Source organism: Sciurus vulgaris, assembly GCF_902686455.1.
Source record: "Sciurus vulgaris genome assembly, chromosome: 5".
NCBI lineage: Eukaryota > Metazoa > Chordata > Mammalia > Rodentia > Sciuridae > Sciurus > Sciurus vulgaris.
Genome location: NC_136465.1, coordinates 143,593,483 through 143,614,700, shown reverse-complemented (window position 1 = coordinate 143,614,700; position 21,218 = coordinate 143,593,483). Strand labels below are relative to the sequence as shown.

General features: G+C 34.4%; 1 protein-coding gene across 9 annotated transcripts in view; it reads right to left on the bottom strand.

Annotated features, from left to right (window-relative positions):
- Positions 1–21,218, bottom strand: part of METTL25 (methyltransferase like 25) — a gene marked incomplete at its 5' end in the record, with an annotated part of 198,840 nt that overhangs the window by 90,579 nt on the left and 87,043 nt on the right. For 5 of the 9 annotated variants that reach the window (XM_079143059.1, XM_079143067.1, XM_079143061.1 and 2 more), the window contains 3 exons: positions 9,139–10,761; positions 12,599–12,670; positions 13,236–13,310. The exons of 2 other annotated variants lie outside the window; for them this stretch is intronic. In XM_079143059.1, coding sequence (XP_078999185.1) covers positions 10,669–10,761; positions 12,599–12,670; positions 13,236–13,310 — 240 coding nt within the window. In that variant the 3' untranslated portion in view covers positions 9,139–10,668. Of the gene's footprint in view, positions 1–9,138; positions 10,762–12,598; positions 12,671–13,235; positions 13,311–15,841; positions 17,360–21,218 lie in introns of those variants that run through there. 2 more of the 9 variants (XM_079143062.1, XM_079143064.1) reach the window with 2 other exon arrangements.

The following is a 21,218-nucleotide window of genomic DNA, read 5'->3' as shown; positions in this document are numbered from 1 at the left end:
AATTGAGCTGTCATAGTGGTACAGACTCATCCTGAGTGATTCATACTGTTTATGTAGACAAAAATCCTGCCAAGAAATTTTTGCCAGTGCTGTTCTTCTTGTTCTAGGGGTGACCCCCATTGAGAATATTTCATCACTTCATTTGCTTCCTTCTATTATTTTGGAGCTGTATTCTTTATAATTCTTCTAGAGATCAGTGTTTTCCTTCTCGGAAGGTATTTTCACTAGGAAGAGAAATTTTTCTTCTTTTGATCCTAGCACCTTGGAGGTATTTTTCAATTGTCTTCCATTTCATTATTTCTGTCCATTTTCAGTGTAATGGTGTTTTCATTTTTGAATAATTTTTTTTTTTTGCTTTTGGCCAAATTTTTCGACTTTCATGCTGTCTCTTGTTTCTAGCAGTATTAATATGCCTAGATATAGTATTTAAAAATTCTTTCTTGAATCTATGGTTCTCAGTTAAAATATATGTTCTTAGTCATTATTTCTCTGAATATTAGTGCCTCTATTATATTCTTGTCTTCTGAGATTCCAAATATATGTATGTCAGATGTTTTAATGTATTCTCTGTGTCATACTGTTTTCTATCCCTCTGTCTCTGGGCTTCCTTCTGAATATCTAATTTTGAATTTCCTTCCAGATGTCTAATCAACTAAATTCTTAATTTTGGTTAATGGCATTTTTTTCACTTCTAGCTCTTCCATTTGATACTTCTTTATAGTTTCCAGCTTTCCTGAAATTCTTTGTCTTTCATTTCTTGACTGTATCTCATAAATGAAATATATGGACGACCCATGACTAACTCTATCCTGTAGTTTCTCATGTTTCTTAACCTCTCTAAGTCAGGTTATTTTTGCTAATGTGTAAGATATTTATTTGTAAAACTGTAGAAATAATGCCTGATGAAGAATGAGATTTTTTTTCAGAGATGATTTGCTTCTGCCTGTTTCCTAATTTACATGAAGAGGATAATGACAGACCTACTTTATGAATTGTGAAGATCAAATGGTTTAATAAATAAAAAATTCTTAGGACAACATAAACAAAAATCAATGCTTTTTAGAGTGGTGACATCCATCAAATACTACTTTCTATAAGACATTTTGCTAAGTAATTTAAGGTATGATACATTTATTTTGAAAATACTGTGAACATTTTATGTTGCAGGCACTGTGCTAGATTCTAGGTAAAGAAATATGCTTAACCTTATTTTGGGTGACATAATCCACCATGATTTCAGAGTGGCAGTTTTGTGGAGTCCTTTTTTAGATGTTATATCTAGATATATTCTAGGAGTCTCCTGGATACTAATTATTAAGGCAGGATTACTAGTAGTAATTTTAGATTAGAAGCTTGTCCACCTGTATCTACTATGTGTGTCTCTCAGTTACACACATTAACAAAAGAATTGATGACAACAATATTAAGTGGTCGTAGAAAAATGAACTAAAGTTGGGGAAATCGATACAAAATGTGTTTTCTTACATTTTGAAGAGAAACTTCAAAGAATGGGGAATAGCAGAAAGCTAGGAAACAAAAAAGAACAGTGAATTTAAGCTTATAACAATATAGAAAAGGATGGAACTTCATGTCTCATGAAGATGACTTTGGACTATGCATGCTAAACAGGGTGATAGTGCATACTAATAATAGTAAAAAATCATGATGTGCATTATCTAGAACCACAAATCAAAGAACAATCTTCAGATGCATGTAATGTGGAAAAGCCTTTTTCTTTTTTAACATAAGTCTCTGCACTTATACCTATAGATACAGAGCAATCACTAAGTCAGAAATGATATATAGTAGGCAGAAATTATCCTACAAATAAATATTAATCTAAAGACAATACATTACCTCAGCAAACGAAATTACTGTAAGACTATTTTATGTAAGGTAATATTCTCCAACCAATAACCAAATACAGTTTTAAATGTGAACAATTTCATAGATTTTAACTGTGTACAATAAAAATGCATTTGTAAGTTGTTTGATTAGAACTTAGAACACACTTTCCTCCACAAAATCAGTGTTATAAATATGGCTAAGTTCCCATTTCTATCCCTCTAGGTCATTTAACAACTGCAACTATTAAATACTAGGCATTATGTTCCAAGAATTAAGTGTTTTATACTGAGAACTGCAACCATCTGTATCAGCATGACAGAGCTATCAGGTCCCAGAACTGAAACCCCCTGTGTCAACATGATTTATTTGTTTGTTATGGGAACACTTTGCCTAGGAAAGATAAGACTGTATACCAATAAATAACTTCATTGTTTGTTTCAGGAATTCCTATATATTAATTTATCTCAGACAAACAATTTTCTCACCTTGGCAAAGAGTTCAGTTATCAAGCAACAGTTTATTCATCAAAACTTATTTCAAGACCCGTGTGTTGCTATATATACTAATCCTAGACAATTATGTCACGAACCTGTTCAAATCCTAGTCTGTTCTCTACATTTGAGCCTAGACATTCAATTCCTATAAATTCCTCCTGATTTCCTCTTTCAGAGACACCGTCAAGACTATCAAGGCAGTGTTCTCTATATCTGTCTTGTTTTTGCCCTGCTATAACATGATACCAGAGACTGGGTAATTTTTATAGAATATAAATACATTCTCTCACAGCTCTGGAGGTTGGAAAGTCCAAGATCAATGTGATGGCATCTGGTGTTGAGTCTTCTTACTGTGTCCTCCCATGGTGGAAATTATAAGGGTGGAAGAGTGAGCCCACTGCTGTGCCCCCTCTTTATTGCAGCACTAATCCATGCATGAGGGTGGGCCCCCATGAGCTAAACATCTTTCAAAAGGCTCTACCTTCCAACACCATTCCAGTGGGGATTAAGTTTCCAACACATGAATTTTGGAGGGAACAAACACATACAAATCATATCACCAACATTATGAGTAAATTCCATTATTATTATTTTTTTCTTACAGATGAGAAAACTGAAGAACACTGAACAGTTAAGTGACTTATCCAATGATACAAAATATTTTAGGCCACATGAATCTAAACTCAGGTATTCCACAATAAGCATTCCTAATCTGAAATTTGAAAACTGAAATGCTCCAAACTCCAATTTTTTTGTGTGCACCAATATGATGCCACACATGGAAAATTCCAGACCATATAACTTTGTTTTCTGCATGAAATTATTATAACTATTGAGAAAATTACTTTCAGGCTATGAGAATATGGTGTGTACACACCATAAATGGATTTTCTGTTTAGACCTGGTTCCCTTCTCTAAGATACCTCATTATGTATATGTAAATATTCCAAAATCTGAGAAAAATATAAAATTTGAATTGTCTTGTCTCAACAATTTCCGATGAGGAATACTCAAACTGAACATCAGTGAGTTCCTCTTCCTCTTTCTATTCATTGAAAGACAAGATATTCTTATGCTCTACCAGCCTCAACCTCCCAAGTAGCTGGGATTTCAGGTGGGTACCACCATGCCCAGCATCTGACCATGTTTTAACACATAGGGAAATTCCTACAAAGTTCCCTTGCTGATGAAACAGCTTTAATTTACTTTTCTAAATAGTGTTTTGCACATATAAAGTCATGAGAAATGGATGTTATATAAATATTTGAGTACCAGGAAAAGATTTTAAAATTTTATATAGGTAAATTGATAAAAGGAAAAAAAGTAGGCTGGAAAGGTTTTCTGTTCTTTCTAAGATAGCTACTCATACAGCAAACAGTATGGGAAAATAAAAGAACAGTACACTGACTCGACTCCTCGAGTTGGGTCCCAGCGCGCTGGAATAAACACCTCTTGCGGTTTGCATCAAGTGACGCCTCCTGCGGTTGATTGGGGTTGCCGTCCATCCATGGGACAGAGTTGGGGCTTCCTTTTTGGGAGCCTTACATTTGGGGGCTCGTCCGGGATAAGACGGCCCCCCCCTCATCCGCGGAGTCGACCTTGGAGGTAAGAAGGGGTACCCCGAAGTTGTCTGTCTTTGTCTTGTGTTTTGTTAGTTGGTCTGGTTCTGTGAGCGCGCTTTCGGTTTCGGTGGCAACCGTTCGGTGACTCGTGAGAGGGGCCGGACAGTGGCCGGTAGACGTGCCTGGGGGGCCACAGGTTGCAGCCCTGGGGGACGCCCTAAGGGTGGAAGGAGAGCCAGGGACGCCTGGTAGTCTCCGTCGGTAAGGGCGCTGATGGGGTTCAATTGGTGGATCAGAGATTGGCGCCCGTCTGTATCTGGTTCTGTTGTGTGTTTGTGGCGGAGGTGGAGGAAGGGTTGGAACAACTGGGGGGTTCTGGGCCCGGGCTACTCTCGGGTGGACCCCAAAGCTTCCTTCTCTGGACTCCCCCTCCCGACAGCCCTGAAGGGTAACTTAGCAAAGTAGCTTCAGTCTCAAAAGTAATGGGAAATAAGGTCTCATAATTTTAACATCCAACCTGTCCGGATGAGATGGCTAAAATGCCTTAGACACAGAGTTTCTGTTAAAACCTGTTAGATCCTTCCAGATCTCAGTCAAGGCTTACAATGAAATATAAATAAAAGAAGCCTAAATGCTCAATAGGAGACCGGTCTCAAACCCAGGGAAAGAAAAGGTAAAAAGAGTCTTTAAAACTCCAGCAAAGTAAATGCTATATTTTTAATTATATGTTTTTTTGAGCTCATGATTTTTTGATCAGTTCTATTTTTTATTCAACTAGAGTTTTTGAACATCTGTTACACTGCAATGGAGATTCACCTATAAAGTTACAAGGGCTTGATTTTGTGTTATTTGTATGTTGTGCTGTCTGATGTCATGTTTTGTCTGTATCAAAACTGAGCGCTCCTAAAATTAAAATTTAAAAATGGATCCAGATACTTTTAATTTACGTGATTTAAAAAAGGTTCAAATTGGGTAAACTAATAAGAGTAAAATGTCTTTGAAAATAACTTGCAAGTCTCTAGGTGGTCAAGCTAATAAAATATTGATGTTAATAAAATGTCTAATATCAATTGTTTCTAGGACTTTTCTTCAACAGGGAAGAAACAGCAAATACTGTTCAGGACACTTGTCTGATATCTTGGTTTTTACAGAATAAGTGAATTAGAGTTAACATGTATGGGATTACTCTAATGTGTTTGTAGAGACATCTGATTAATTTACAAAGTTAAAATGCTAATTGTTAAATAACATCGAGTACTTTTAACTCCTTAAATTCCATGGGGTATCATACTTAAACATTATTGGTGTTTTCATAGGTTGGTAAATAAAAGGGTTTAAACTTGCTTTGTGTCATCACTAAACTAAAAACAAGGTTACTAAGAGTTATGTCCTAACAAGTGCAATTCTATATACAAAGGGTCCCAAAAGTTTCAACTGTGTTTCAATTGGAGTACTATAAACAAAAGAATATTTAATCTTATTAAAATAGAGTAATTTATCTAAATTCAGAAATTTCATAAGAGTTGTTTCAGAATGTGAACAAAAAGGGGACAACGAATAGGAAAGAGAAAATAAAAGATTCTGGGTATGGAAATATATTTAGTAAAAGGAAAAAGGAAATGTTTCTGGGTAAGAAAGTGCTTGTGTGATGAAATACATGAGGGTCTAAGTAAGTGCTAAGAAAGTCTGTGTAAGTAAAGGGCAATTTTCAACAAGTTTGTGTGTAACTAAGTTGGTTATATGTATGTGAGACAGCTAAAACTATTGAAGGTTTTTCCTAAGGTGAAATACTAACGTTCTTATATAAACCAAAGTTTAATCTATATGGTAGAATGACAAGGATTTGAAACACTAATTTACTCTTAACTTTGTGTCTATTAAGTTTTATTCTTTAGAACAATTAGTCTTAAAAATTGGGGTATATACAATTATGGTTAAACAACTGTTATAGAGTATTGTACTTTGTTACAGAGTCTACATTTTTCTTTAAAAACTAAATTTGGTAAGATAAAAGTGTCAAGGTAATTGTGAAATGGTCACTAGTTGTATATTAAATGTGTTCATATTTTTCAGGACCACAAGTTTTTAAAGCAAGGAATTTATTAAGCTCTGCTATCCTCCAGATTAAACTTGTCTGTAATGGTAATCTTAATCTTATAAAGAGTAAATTTTATTGGGGATTTATTTCTATCATTTAATGTTCTATTATAGGACCTGCTATCAATAGGGTATGTGTAAAATTTGTTACTTTTTACACTGAGATAAAGAATTTCAAATGTAAATGTATTTCTAAACATTAGAGTCTGATTCGTTTAAAGGTTAATATTGTGAAATATGAAAGAAACATGAAAACATTTTGCCACTTAATCACAAAAGGAAAGTTAAAAGCTCTCTCAGCCTTTCTTTGATTCATGTTTTAGATACTATGTTAAATTGTGTTAATTATAAAGTTTATATAGACTCAGGAAACAGTATATGTAAACTACTTAATGATATTTAAGGAAGAAGCAAAGATCAACATCAGAATTAGAACACTTAAGATCTGTAAAGAGCCCTGCCTTACCTGAGATAAGGCTCTGCCTCCCACCTTACTGCATGTTAGAGTGACTCCAAAATAAGCCAGACTTCAGCTTATTTAAAGTTATAGTCAAAAGATTGGTTCTTGTTGTAAAAGTAGTGTGATCTCAAATAGGGGATAGAATGTAGTTCTCAATCAAAATTCAAGATAGCTATTATACAAGCTGAATATATTTTTACTCTTGCTAATTTCATTTTGTAAAACTGTTACCTGTTAATGTTTTGCAGAAGTAGCTGCTCCAAGAACACACAACCTAGGTAACTTGTGATAATAAGCCATCACCTATAGAATAGATAGTGGTAACTTCCAGTACTAATGCAGACTCCAGTTAGATAAAAGGATAAATAACTGTAAAGTTATGGACATTAAAGTTAAAGCCCATTACTCTTAATTTATGACTGGTGAGACTGGCTTGCTGGATAATTAAGATCAAACTTAGAAATTGGAGTTAAATACAGAGGTCGAGAAAAGTCCATATTTGGGTCTTGCCCTCAACGTTAGCCTGAACCCAGGGAATAAGAGAACTTCTCTAAGGAGCGTTGCAACTCTGGGTCACACAACCTCCTGATCAAGGAGATTGTTGACTAGAGGATGAAAAATCATCCAGTGCATCTGCTGCAGAGGAGGGTCATGGAAAAGGGGAAACATCCCTTGATGTTTCTAAAGGAAGTCACCCCATCAAGAGACCCTGCCTAACCAAAGTCACTGGTGGAGCTAAGGAGCCGCTCTTAAGTTCTGTACGAGTGACCCCTGTGGGAACTCAGCTGACTCTTTAACAAGACAGGAACCAGGTCAATTTGACCAGCTTGATCTTAGATACCCAGCAAAACAGTTAAAACCAAACTATAGCCATTCTTGAGCATTTAAAGGAAATAATAATTAAATGTAACTTAAGATGTACACTTGTATTAGCCCACTAGAATAAAGGCTGGAAGCTACAAATGAGAGAAAGATTCTTCAGCAAATGTGCCTGATAACTATCAAGAGAAACTGCCAGAGTCAGAAGTTTTTAGTCAGTTTAAGGCCTGCAGACCTTCCTAAGCTACACAGGTAGACTTAATCTATGTTTGCCAGTATGATTATCTATTTCTAAGTAACAGAAGTATAGAGATCTCTACTAAACACAGGTTATACCAATAAAGGGATATTTTACAAAATCAGATGACATTAAGTAGCTTAACTATATTTTCTGGGGACATCTATGACAATGTTAAAGTCCCCAAATAAAGGCCTTGTCCTCTCCAGCCTTTGCTAGGCCTAGTTATGGGAACAATTTCTCAGTTCTTTCACCTCCTGGTGAGAGATTAACTTCTGTCATTTTCATGATATTCAGTGGCATGTTTCAGATGCTGCAACATTTACTTTGTACTAATCTCATTTCAGTACTCATGACTTTTTGTTCTTCTATCATAGAAGCAGCCACCCCCAGATGACTTTACAACCTGCTCTTCCCCAACCAGGCTTCTTCCTGGGACCCCTCGATTGACCCGATTTTTTAAAAAGAAGGAACTCCAAACTGCTTGCCCCTCGCTGCCCCCATTCAGCTTCGAAGCAGCCAGAATGACCGACGCCCCTTTTCATTTTCTTAACAAGCAGTTATGGGTTCCTAAAGCTAAAGGGGGGAATGAAGCCAGAATTGGGAATAGGTAGTTAGTGTAGAAATAGGGGATCGGGTCAAATTGAGGAAATGAAGCCATGAGGTCATCTGCCTCTGCAAGTTGGAGACTGCCCCTGGAAGAATGGAATGTCAAGGATCTCCGGAGGCCATTGATTACCAAATTTACCTGCCTTTATCAAGGACTGTTTATCAAGGACTGCAAACAAGGGGCTGCTAATTGGTGGCCTGCCCCCTCGGCTCTTGCCTGCCTGAAATCACCTAGTCACCTTCATCAGGGAAAGAATAAGTGCTGTACAGGTACTAATGCTCAGGCAATAATACCAGTCCCTCCGCCAAGGAAATAGCTTTGGAGAAGAGTATATAGAGACAGAAGTTCCATGCTTAGAACTTACCAGAAAAGAAAATGGGGAAATGAAAGAATGGACATTTTTTTAAGCTGTCTGAGGTCACCCTCCCAGTTATCTTAACTCCCTAAGGTCACCCTCCCAGTCATCTCAACTCCCTAAGGTCACCCTCCCAGGAATGGGAACAAAGCCCTTAAAGCTGTTCCAAGAAACAGCCCCAAACAGAGAATAAAAGGGTAAATTGAGCCAGATAGCCAGATAGTGATCAAACAGAATGATTACCAGAAACTATTGACCAGAATCTATGCCCTGTTGTAAAACATTGTGAAACATGTTGTATGTTATCAGCAAACCCAGACCCCCTTTGAAATTTCCCGGCAGCTTTGTCCCCCTTTTCCCTTTCATGTGCGACCCCTCCCGATGTGTGGTTTCTGCCTTTATAAACCTACAAGATTTTCTGCTAGGGACTCGACTCCTCGAGTTGGGGCCCAGCGTGCTGGAATAAACACCTCTTGCGGTTTGCATCAAAAAAAAAAAAAAAAAAAACAGTACACTGCAACAAACAAGCAATTTCTCAGAATAATGAAATATGTAGTTAAACTGAAACTGGAGAAGATTCTCAACCAATCAGCATGAATAATCAACTGAACTTACTAGTGTGTGGTCCTTTCCTTCCTTCCTTCTCTCCTTTCTTTCTTCCTCCCTTCCTTCCTGTTTTCAACTAGTTGCTAGTAGGGTTAAGAGGAGATGGGGAACTTTATACTAGATAAATCAGGCTTATAACAATGGAAATCTGCTGATCAATCTTAGTATCACTTAAGGTGGGTCAGCCAAACTTGATGTGCCTCCTGGTGTGGTGCAATAGAAAGTACGTTTCACCTGTGAAGTATTTTTGCCAAAAGACAAAAACAAACATGTAACAATAACCTGAATTTAAAAAGACTTCTTGAGCCAGTCACAGATGTGATTGACCAGATGTTACTATAGAAAAGAACCCTTAGCTGCTAGAAATACTTATTAAAGTATTTATGACACGTAACAAACAGCCTAGAATTTGCTTTAAGATTCTCCGGCAGGGGTAGGTTTGGGTAGAGAGTGTATGTGTGTACATTTACACATGTATAGATGGAATAAGACTGGCAAAATGTTGATAATTGCTGAAGTTTGTAATGAATACACAGTAAATTCTTTAAAATTTACTTTGCACTTTTAGATATGCTTGAAATTTTGCAGAATATAAAGTATTAAAAATGTTTTTTTTTTTTTAGTAGATATACACAATACCTGATCACTTATATTTATACTGGCTGCTAACTCAATAATGTTACCATTCAAAGCAAAATGATTGTTCTTCTCATCCAGGAAGAGACTCCAAAATTCAAGAATTATTTTTCCTACTCTAAACAATCAGAGATGTTCTCTAGCTGAGCATCAAGAAAACTATCTCAGCTGTCCATATCGTCTGTGTACATTAGATCAAGTTTTCTGCTAATAAAAGGAAATCGTTCCATACTGGGCAGGGTGCTGGCCCCTTCCATTCAATTTTGCTTTACAAAGATTGGTTTTTCATAGAGCACAAAATAATTCCCTTAAATATCAACCTATTCTTAATTTTAGTAAGACAAAGAGCCTCAAAAGTGAATCTCACAAGGAGCACACTCCTTTAAGGGTACAGAATATTATATTATGTAACAGATTAAAATGCAGTATAAAATGTGCTTTATACGAGGAACTGTTTTATAAAAGGACTGGTTTGTGAGTATTTCTTCCCTTTAAATGTGGATTTTCCCCTTATGGTAATGTGAAAAATCCTTCCAAAATGTGGAGGACAATGCAAATAATTCTCAGCATTTGACTATATCTGAACCAGTACCTTTCATTTCTTTTTTTTTTTTATTTTTAGTAAATATCAATCAAAATGTGACAGCATATACCATAGGTCTCAAATATTGAACAGGAATGAAGATTAATCACCCTGTCCTACTGATAACACTAGTTTAGAAATGTAGGTTGATTTTTTCATAATATTTTCACAAGTTCTTATTTATACATGCTTTCTCAGTGGAAAATGGATTATGACCTATTGTTAGCCATTATTTGTTTTATTGTTTATTTAAAATATATAGCAATTACTTTAAAATATTTACATAATAGGACACAAATGTTTAGAAAAGCAAGGTGAGCAACAAGTCATACAAACAGATAAAACTTGCTTCATTTGAAATCACTGCTGCTTCTTCAGAGCAATAACAGCATAACATCTGGGAGATTTCACAGGATCAAACAACTTCACAAGGGCAGACCATGCAATATCTTCCTGCAAATTGATAAGTGATTTAGATATACAACCATTTGTTTAACAGAAAAGGAGAGATGACATAGACTACATACTGTAAAACAAAAACTATGGCTTGGCATGTGTGGTGGCGCACTCCTGTAATCCAGCCTCTCAGGAAGCTGAGGCAGGAGGATGGAGAGTTCAAGATGGCCTCAGCAACTTATCGAGACTGTCTCAAAGTAAAAAATGAAAAGGGCTGAGGATAAAGCTCCTTGGTTAAGTGCTCCTGGGTTCAATCCCTGGTACCAAAAACAAATAAACAAAAACCAAAACCCATGTAAAAAACAAACTGTATAAAAGAACACTATTCTTTGTTGAATAAAATTAACATTTATAGTTTCATCTTCAAGCAGTTATGCAGATTAAATAAAGCAGCACACAGATACTGAATTACGAGGTCTATTTTACTGTGACTGTGAAAAACTATCACAATCAAATGTATAGTAAATAAATTATTTTATGATGAAACATCATTCACACTGTGCAGGATAGCCAATGAGGTGGGAAAATTTTACATGAATGAAACAAATTACATACAAACTGCATTTGTAATTTTTTTACAATTTTAATTAAAGAATTAATGTGTACACACATATACATGCAAAATGCATATATCTTTGTATAAGCATATTTAGAAATATACCAAATACTTAATAGTTAATACTGAAAGGTAGGATTATGATTACTTTTAATTTGTTTTTTTTAAAATATCTTTATGAATAACAGAATGAATCAAACACCATTACCCTATGTAATGTATGATTACACAAATGGTATGCCTCTACTTCATGTACAAAGAAACAAGTTGTACCCCATTTGTTTACAATAAAAAAAATAGAAAAAAAATCTTTATGTATTTTAGATTTGTAACATAAATGTATTACTTTTAGAAGATTTAAAATATTAAACAATAATTATATGCCATTATTTTATTATGATCTCAATTAATCTGAGTGCATACTGACTATTGTACTTAGGTTAATGGAAATTGTTTTGAAAGAAAATTAATACGTATTTTGGCAGGGACTGATTGTTCTGTTACCTACAATTTGCAAATCAAAGCTTTTCAGTGATTTGGTAAGTGATTTCACTTAGGAAAGTACATCACAATTTAAATACTTAAAAACTGATCACTTCCATAAAAATCCAAATTAGTGTGAAAACCCATTTATTAAAATCCATTTGTTCCAGCAGAAAGAAAATAAAGCTACCCATATGATAAAATTTTTTAAAGTAAAGGGTTTACAGTGAGAACATTAGGCCAAATCTTAGAATGGGTTTCATTTAAATAGTTCACAGTAATTTAAACAGAGCACTAAGTGGGATCTGAAAAATATATTTTCCCTACAGATTACTTCAAAGGCAATATTTTGTCATTCCACATAAATGGAATAAGATTGTGGAAAAAAAAAGAAATAATCTCCACTAATGAATACTGCTGAACACATATATATGTTCGAAAATCCAAAAGTGAATTAAAAGGCAAAGTCTTTCAAAATCAAACGTGTATTTTTTTTATGTCTGGCCTTTATTAATTTTGGCCAAACAATCTGTCATGTATGGCAGCATGAGTCCACTGCCTATGTATTGTAATTACCATACAATTAAAAGAATGTAAACTTTATTAGTTTTTCTGAAGATATCTGTTGTACATGTTTATATATGAACAAGATGGTATGATTATCTAAAACTATAAAAATACAATGAAAAAATTATCTTACTAGCTTTGTGCAAAATAATTATCCTCACTACGAGTGGATTCATATTAGTACGTTTAATAAAGAGTTGTTATGCATCTAAAACTAATATAATTTACCTGCTCTTTAAGATAGCAAAGTCGATCCAGAAGAATCAATGTTTCTATACAAGGAGCCAGAACAACTTTTAACTAAAAGAAAGAATAAGAAGAGAAAGTAGTACTAAGAAAAAAAAAAAAAAAAAAAAAAGCCTATTTCCTTAATATTTATGTTTAAGAAAATGCATCTACAGTTTACATAGGTCAAATTTTGAATACCCATTGTGCATCTTCAGAAAATGAATACTGCAGAGATCAAAGGTTTTTCTTTAATAATGGAAAAGAATGTCCTTTAAGTGACTTTGAGGTAGAATCCAACAAGCAATCATGTGAGAAAGCTTTTAAAGGGGTCCTAAGAATGAAATTCATTAAAAAGAATGCCTTTGAAAGAACTGCATTGAGACCAATATGTGTTCAAAGGACTATGAAATGCCTTTCCATGCATTTATAATACATTTTAAGAGGAATCTACCATGTGCTCTCTTTATTACATTACTGACACCTAATATAGTTCTGAAGAAGGAAATGATCCAAAACAGTTTTTCTACAGAATGAGAAAAACAATGTAGGTTGGTTGGCCTCATAATACAATTTAGTAGAATGGTAATCAAAGTCTAGCAACAGATCCAATTTAATAAGTTTAAATATTAAGATTTACCATATTGAACGCTTCCAGTTCATTCATTCTAGGTTTATACTTCTCATAGTAGTCCATTATAATTTTTTCTGGCAACTTTAAGATAAAAATAATAACAATTTATCAATAGTCAAAAACAGTTAAAAATTTTCTTTATCAAATACATTCTAAAATAAATACAATGTTAATTTAAAATATCCTTAAGATGTCTGAAGAGTTCCCTCTAGCAAGTCACTGTAACTACTGAAGCAATGTAACATTGAAGCAAGTCAACGTAACTAAATTGTTTCACTTAAATCTGCACTGATAAAGGTTATTCAGCATATTATAAATATCACTAATATCTTAATATTAATTCAATAGTGATTATTTATTTTTATTTATTACTATACTATAAATAAGATTTCAAGAAACATTTTTTGAATAAAATTAATGTTTGAAACACTAAAACTATATCCTAGAGAAAGATTTAAGGATAAAACAGGAACACAATATCATATGTTCATATTTCACGGAATTTTTTATAATATACACTTAGCAAATTCATTGGTAAGTATTACTTTCTACTTTTTTCTCTAAAAGTTGTACCCACAGTATGCTGACCACTCCTACTTTAAGAGGCCACTTAGTTCTTGCTCATGTTTCTGCACCCACCAGTTTAACTTTGTTTACTGAACCAATTGTTACCATTTCTAATCTTTTATGCCTATTATGTTACTGTGAAAATATAAATATTGCATAACCAGTGAAAGATGAATGCAAATGGAAAAGTTGTTTCAATAAGTTGAATGACTTTGTGAAGGGTTTAACAAAGAAGTCACCAGAAGAAAACTGCTGTCAAAAGTGGAATCAACGTAGATATCCTTCAATAGATGAATGGATAAAGAAACTGTGGTATATATACCCAATGGAATATCACTCAGGCTTAAAGAAGAAAAAAATTATGGCATTTGCAGGTAAATGGATGGAGCTGGAGAACATCATGCTAAGTGATATAAGCCAATCCCAAAACACCAAAGGCCAAATGCTTTGTCTAATAAGTGGATGCTGACACTGTGGGGTGGAGGAGGGGGTAAGGGAAGAATGGAGGAACTTTGGATAGGGCAGAGAGGAGTGAGGGAAGGGGAGTGGGCAGTGGGGCGGGAAAGATGGTTGAATGAAATGGACATCATTACTTTATGTACATGTATGATTACACAAATGGTGTGACTCTACACTGTATACAATCAGAGAAATGAAAAACTGCACTCCAAAAAAAAAAAAAACCAAAAACAAAACATGTCAAAACAAATGAAAGCCTGGATTCATAAAAAAGAGTCAAAAATCTGAAAGGATTTGCCAGATTTCCTGGCAAATCTCTAAATGAATTTATTATTTTTCAAAGTCCCTGTCCCTTTTTTTCAAAAAAAATTTTTTTTTTTTTTGGTTGTCAAAGAACCTTTATTTTACTTATTTCTGTGGTGCTAAGAACTGAACCCAGTGCCTCACATATACTAGGCAAGCGCTCTACTCCTGAGCCATAACCCCGTCCCCTGTCCCTTTTCTTCTTGCACTAAAACCTTCTTTTTAAGAGATTTTTTTTTTTTTTTTAAATTAAGAGATTCATAGTTATACATAGTAGTTGGGTTCTTTCAGACAAATCCATACATACATGATAACTGATTTCAGTTCATGATATTGCCTCCTTTACCCTCTGGTCCTCCTACCCCTCTCCCATTTGCCTTCATCTACTCTATTAGACTTTCTTTAGTTCTTCTATTAACTTACGTTTGATAGGTTTTATATGTTATCCTATCCTTCCCTCCTGCTTTCCTTTATTTTACTCTAGTTTCTCTATATGAAACAACTGACCTTTGAGTTTCTGAGTTTGGTTTATTTCACTTATCATGATATTCTCCATAAATCTATTTTGAATTTAAAAACTATAAAAAGGAAACAGTGAAAAGCAAAGCTCTGTGGCACCAAATTTCTCATACACCATTCCAGAAAAGATCTCCTCCTTGGTATAGACTCTAAGAAGATCATGTACCCCTCACCCTTTTAAAAATCCTGCCCATCTTTGAATTAAATTGAGTTATCTTCTATAACAAACTTTTACAGTAGAATGACTTAATCTGAATTCAGGCCTATATTTCAAGGCAGCCAAAATTCTCATCTCACAAAATTGTATGTGAGAATCATAGCCTTTAGACTTGACTACCATCCTCAGATTAGCTGGGAAGCAACGCCTTAGAACTCATAATCTTTACTATTTTGCTTTCTATGGACATCAGTTTTCAACGTGATTCCTTAGATTCTCATTTTTCTGTGCTAAACTAGGAAGAACCGTGCTAAAGTTGCCTTTGTTGCAACTAGGGATTGTTGATTTTGCTTTTTCAGGAGATGCTACTAGGGAGAACTGTCTTCTGGTTTATCTGAGATTTCTAACCCTGGGATTTCCTCTCAGCTTCTGTCTCATTCCTCTATTACATCCACTGTACTTTAAAATACACATAGGTTGAGATAAAATGCCCTCATGATTTTATCAAAAAGGGAATCTGTGCTTCCACTTCTCATTGTATTTGTTGCTTTGGAGTGACTCTGGAGAGAAAAGGGGAGAACACTATCTTTACTCTGTTATTAAAAAAAAAAATAAGTGTTACTTTAAGTGAACCAAGGCTGGACTTTATATAGATTATACATTACAGTATGTTTGATGCAAAAGGAGTGAAGGCAGACCTTCAAGCAGTGATACCAAATACAAACCTTTGTGTAAACAAAACTAAACAAACGGTCCTCTTCTGACACCAAAAATTTGATGAATAAAAGTATAATCATGTGTTTCTAAGAGAAAAATTCAGTGCTTAAGGTATAAGTCCATACTTAGATCAACTTTTTCATCAAAATGTTTAAAAACCCTTCAGATTATATCACAGAAATTTTAAGAATTTTTTTAAACAAAGACACCATCTCATTTAATCTCAACATCAATCTTTAAGATATATATATATTTAATAGGTGGCATTGCTGAGTGTTAAAATCAGTGAGAGCCTATGAAGGGTCAACTTCATGGAGATTAAAGAAGGCATCAGAACCGAGGCACTGCCCAGCAGAGGTCAAACTCAAGCAAGGCCATATACAAAAACATATAAATTGAAAATGTAAAATGAATGACAGATTGGAGTACTGGACATGACTCCCTTGCTCCCTGTTGTCCAAAGCCTATATTCTAGAAAAAAGGAATAATATGAATTGTGTAACAGGGCCCTGGCTTTGGATCAGGGACAAGGAGATATATAGTTCTAAAGAGAAAATGGATTGGAGACAGTAATTGAGCAATCATGCAAGTTCTTTAGTCCACACCCCATTCCTTGCAATTTCTTGACAGCTATTTGACTCTAATATACCAAAGAGGTCACAGAGTGTGTCTTACTAACCAGCACGTGTATGTTTCATACTGACCAAGTTCATCCTGTCTGTAGGAATTCTAAAAGTTCTAGATACAAGCATTCTTTCTTCAACTCTTCATTAAGACTTATCTTTTCATGAATTTCATCTGCCTTTACTTCAAACTTCAATTCTTCAATATGCTTTAGAAGTACATTCATTTTAGCCAGGGACAGTGAGGGACTCCTATAAACCCAGCTACTCAGGAAGCAGAGGCAGGAAGATTCCAAGTTCAATGCCAGCTTGGACAACTTAGATGCTGTCTCAAAATAAAATAAAAGGGCTGGTGGTATATGTTGCTCAGTGGGAGAGCACTTTCCTGGTATGTATGAGGCCCTAGGTTCAATACCTAGTACTCCAAAAAGAAAAGCAAAACAAAAACTCCTTAGTCTGTTGGTAAGTATGAATTTTCTTCTTATTCTTCCTCTTAGGCTTGCTCACTTGATGACTGCTAGTTTTGTAAAAATGTCAAATAATCATTCTTTTTTTGTGTGATGTCTCTTGTCATGTAAGTTTGATAAAAGGAAGCACTGGCTATACAATTAGATAGTATAGATTAGAATTCTTCCCCAATTTCCTAGATTTTGTTCTTTAAAGAAATCCACTTAACTGCATCTCAATCCTATTGTCCTTAGTATTCCAAAAGATGATATAAATAAACCTTTTAGCACCATACCTGGCATAAAGCAAAAGATTGATAAACATTGGTTTATCTTATACTGTTTAAAAAGAAATACATGTATGTTTTAGTACAGTTTAGGTTTAAAGACATTTTGAAGACAGTACAATTTCCATTTATTCTATCCCCACTACTTCACGTTACACTATGTTATATTTGTTATAAGTAAGGAATCAATATTGATACATTAACTAAAGTTGATACTATATTCAGATTTTCCACCTGTGATCTGATTTTTTCAGTTCTAGAATCCCATTCAGAATACCTCATCACATGTAGACCACTTGATTCTGATAGTTTCTCAGATCTGCCTTATTTTTATGACATTGATAATTTTAAGGAATATTGTTCAGATATTTTAGAGAATGTTCCTCCATTTGCACTTCCCCCACATTTTTATTGGTGCATTATAGTTGTACATAATGATGGGATTCATTGTTATATATTTGTACATGTACAAAACATAACAAAATAACTTGGCCAATTTCCCTAGCACTCCTCCATTTGGATTTGTTAATTTTTTTTTTTTCCTCATTACAGATTAAGGCTGTAGTTTTTAAAAGCAAGATCACAGAAGGTCATGATCCTCATATTGCATCAAAATTATGTTACCCATGTGATTTATCATCCTTTTTTCTTCTTCTTTTTTTTTTAATGTAGGAAGGCAAGATTTATCCAGGAAAACAATAGAGCAGGATACACAAAAGAAGAAAGAGTATAGACATTAAAAAGTAAGGTATGTTTTTGGGGTCTTGGACTTTTCTTTTTTTCAATTGGTGCATTATAATTATACACGAGTGGGATTCATTATGGCATATTCGTACATACACATAACACAATTTGATGACTCTCATTTTGCAGTACCTTCCTTTCTCTCCCCTCCTCTTCCCTGATGTGCTTGCTCTACTCTGTTGATAAACCTCCCTTCTACTGACTTAGAATTTTGTTGTTGACCTTGACTACCTGGCTGCAACAGTGTTTCTTGGGTTTCTTCACCAAAAAGTTCCTTTTTTTGTCCCCCTTTCCAGAATCTACTATTGGGGAAAAGTCACCATGTACAGCTCACACTTAATGAATGGGAAGCTATACTCCATCTCCTCAAGGGTAGAATACCTGCATAAATTACTTGGAATTCTTTTCCATAAGAGATTTGTCTCTTCTTCTTTTATTCTATTTTTTTCCAACCCAGCTATCCATAAAGGTCTCCAGAAAAACAAAGGTGGACCATACTGCAACTTCATGGAATGTAGGTAGATGAGTACATAACACACACAGTTGTCAGACATCATCCCCACATTATATATCATCAGAGGATGACTTGGTATTTGACACAATCTCATCACTAGATGGTGAGACTGAAGCTGCCAGTATAGCCTTGACTAGATCATAATGGGCTCAAGAACTTTGGTAGGTAGTTATGGAGGTGAGGTTTATCAGCTGATCCTGCTAAGGGAGCAAGAAGAAACAAAACCAGGGGCAAGAAGGCTGAAGCAGTCAAGCAGTTCAGATATTCTTAGGCTGACAGAGGAAGTTATCCATGCTCTTAGTCAAAAAATTACTATTACTATGCTCTTTTGCAAAGCACAAAGCAAAGTTGATTCATATGTTTATTACTTTTAGAAGTGATATAATTATATATGTAGCTAATATTTCTAAGCTTCAAATTTACAGGCAGTAAAACAGAGGTTTGCTTTAAAAAAAAGAAAGGAAAATAAAGTTCTTATCTTTCCTACTGCACACCTGTTCAATTACTAGCTAATGAAAACAAAATTTGAAACTGCTCCTATTTGAATAGTAAAATTTACATATATTATACTCACCTCATTCTAAAAATAAGTATTAACACATCATCTAATTATTATATATTTCATATGAATTGTCATTTGCAGATCTGTATATTTCAATAATTCTAATAATATAAACTAATATGGCATGTAAATTAATGACTTCTCCTACATTAACAGCAATATTAATAATATAATTAAGTCTCATTCTAAAGTGATGAAGATTTAACTGAGATAAAATTTGGAGACATTACAAATAATGATTGGGATTTAATCATTAAGAACTTAGATTCTGTCTTCTGGGTAAATATCCAAAAGAAGTAAAAAATCATCACCTTGTAAATATACCTGCACTGCGATGTTCCCTGCAGCATTATTTATAATAGCAAGATATGGAAACAACCTATTGGTCCATTGATGAATGGATAAAGAAATTGTGGTGTAAACATGATCACACACACATACACATGAATATTATTTAGTCTTCAAAAAACTATACTGCCACAAAGTAGTCCATGTTCTGACACAACTTATTGTTTTCAGTGGTGCAGTTAGGCTTAATTTTGCTATAGAATCTAAACATGCTTTATGGGGGCAATGTTGAAAGAATATCATTCTTAAGTGGTGGCAGCTATCCTAAATAAGAGATTCAGGAAGGGATCATTTTGTATAGAAAGTCTTTAAAACCTAAGAACAATTTACCTCAATTGTTGTTTAGTCCCCTTTTAAGGTAAGTTTTTAAAAAATGGGATTTATGGTGAGAATGGTAGATGACTACAAATGAAATCACTAAGAAGACAAATGCTTGAAGACAGTGGTTCTCACATGGGATCAATTTTGGCCATGTCTAGAGACTGTTTTTTTTTTTTTTAAATTTCTGATCATTATGCTACTGCTGACATCTAGTGGGTAGAGGCGAGATGCTGCTAAATGTCATACTGCACAGGTTAATCCCTCACAACAAAGAATTATCCAAATGCAATGGTGCTGAGTTTGATGGAGTAGGCTCAAATAAATGTCCAATGCTGTTTTTCACAACTGACTCTATGAGTTATGGATTAAACTTATAAGCTGTTTATGAGGCACTTATGTATCCAGTACATGGAGTTTTGGTGTCCTTTGGAATTTGATTGGGAATATTATGTTGGCTTCAACATTCAATATGATTTCTTGTGGCTAAGAACTTATCCAGAGTATTATAGGAGATTTTTAAATAATTTGCTTGCTTACATAGTTTTAAATATAAAGAGATATAAAGATTATACATCAATGCATTCACTACACATCCAATTATAGATACATGTAAAAAATAGTTATAAGCAGGGCAGTGGTGCACACCTATAATCCCAGCAGCTCGGGAGGTTGAGACGGGAAGATTGTGGGTTCAAAGCCAGTCTCAGCAACTTCATGTGAAAATTATTTTTGAAGTCAAATTAAATGTCAATCTGTTTATTGTGCTTGATGTGACAGTAAAATAAGATATTTATATTGTATTGGAAACATAACTTTGGTTTCGATAACTTCATATTTCTACCTGTTCTGGCCTAACAGACATTTTTCTTTTAATATCTCTTGCTTAAAATAAAAGTCTCCCCAACTACATATTTGTTTATTTGCTTCCTTTCACCAGTATCTCTTTTTCTTTTTATAGGCTGCATTTTGATTCACTGTACACAAATGGGGTACTGCTTTTCATTTATATGGTTACACCAGCACATCTTTTTCAGGTCTTATCATGTAGTTTGGTATATTCCTCCTTCAATGTCTTCTAGCTTGGGTTTCCTGGTTTTCTTTTTTCTTTTTAAAAACTTGCTTTATGCAACATATTTTTAAAAAATGTGCTTAAATAGGGATTTTCATGAGAAAATCAGTGGGGCACTGTTATCACATTAACTAATAAAGCAATCATTTAAGACTTTTACATACATTAGCCTTTTTGCTTTTGTTTTCCTTAGTGGTGGTTAAGGGTTTTGACCTTAACTGGCTCTCTGCAGCAGAATCTTTTTCTGAGATTCTTTTTAGATCACTTATTGGGAATAAAAATACCTATCATGAGTGTTTTTTTAAACAAATTTTATTTTTTAGAAGTTTTAGGTTCATGCAAAATTGAGCAGA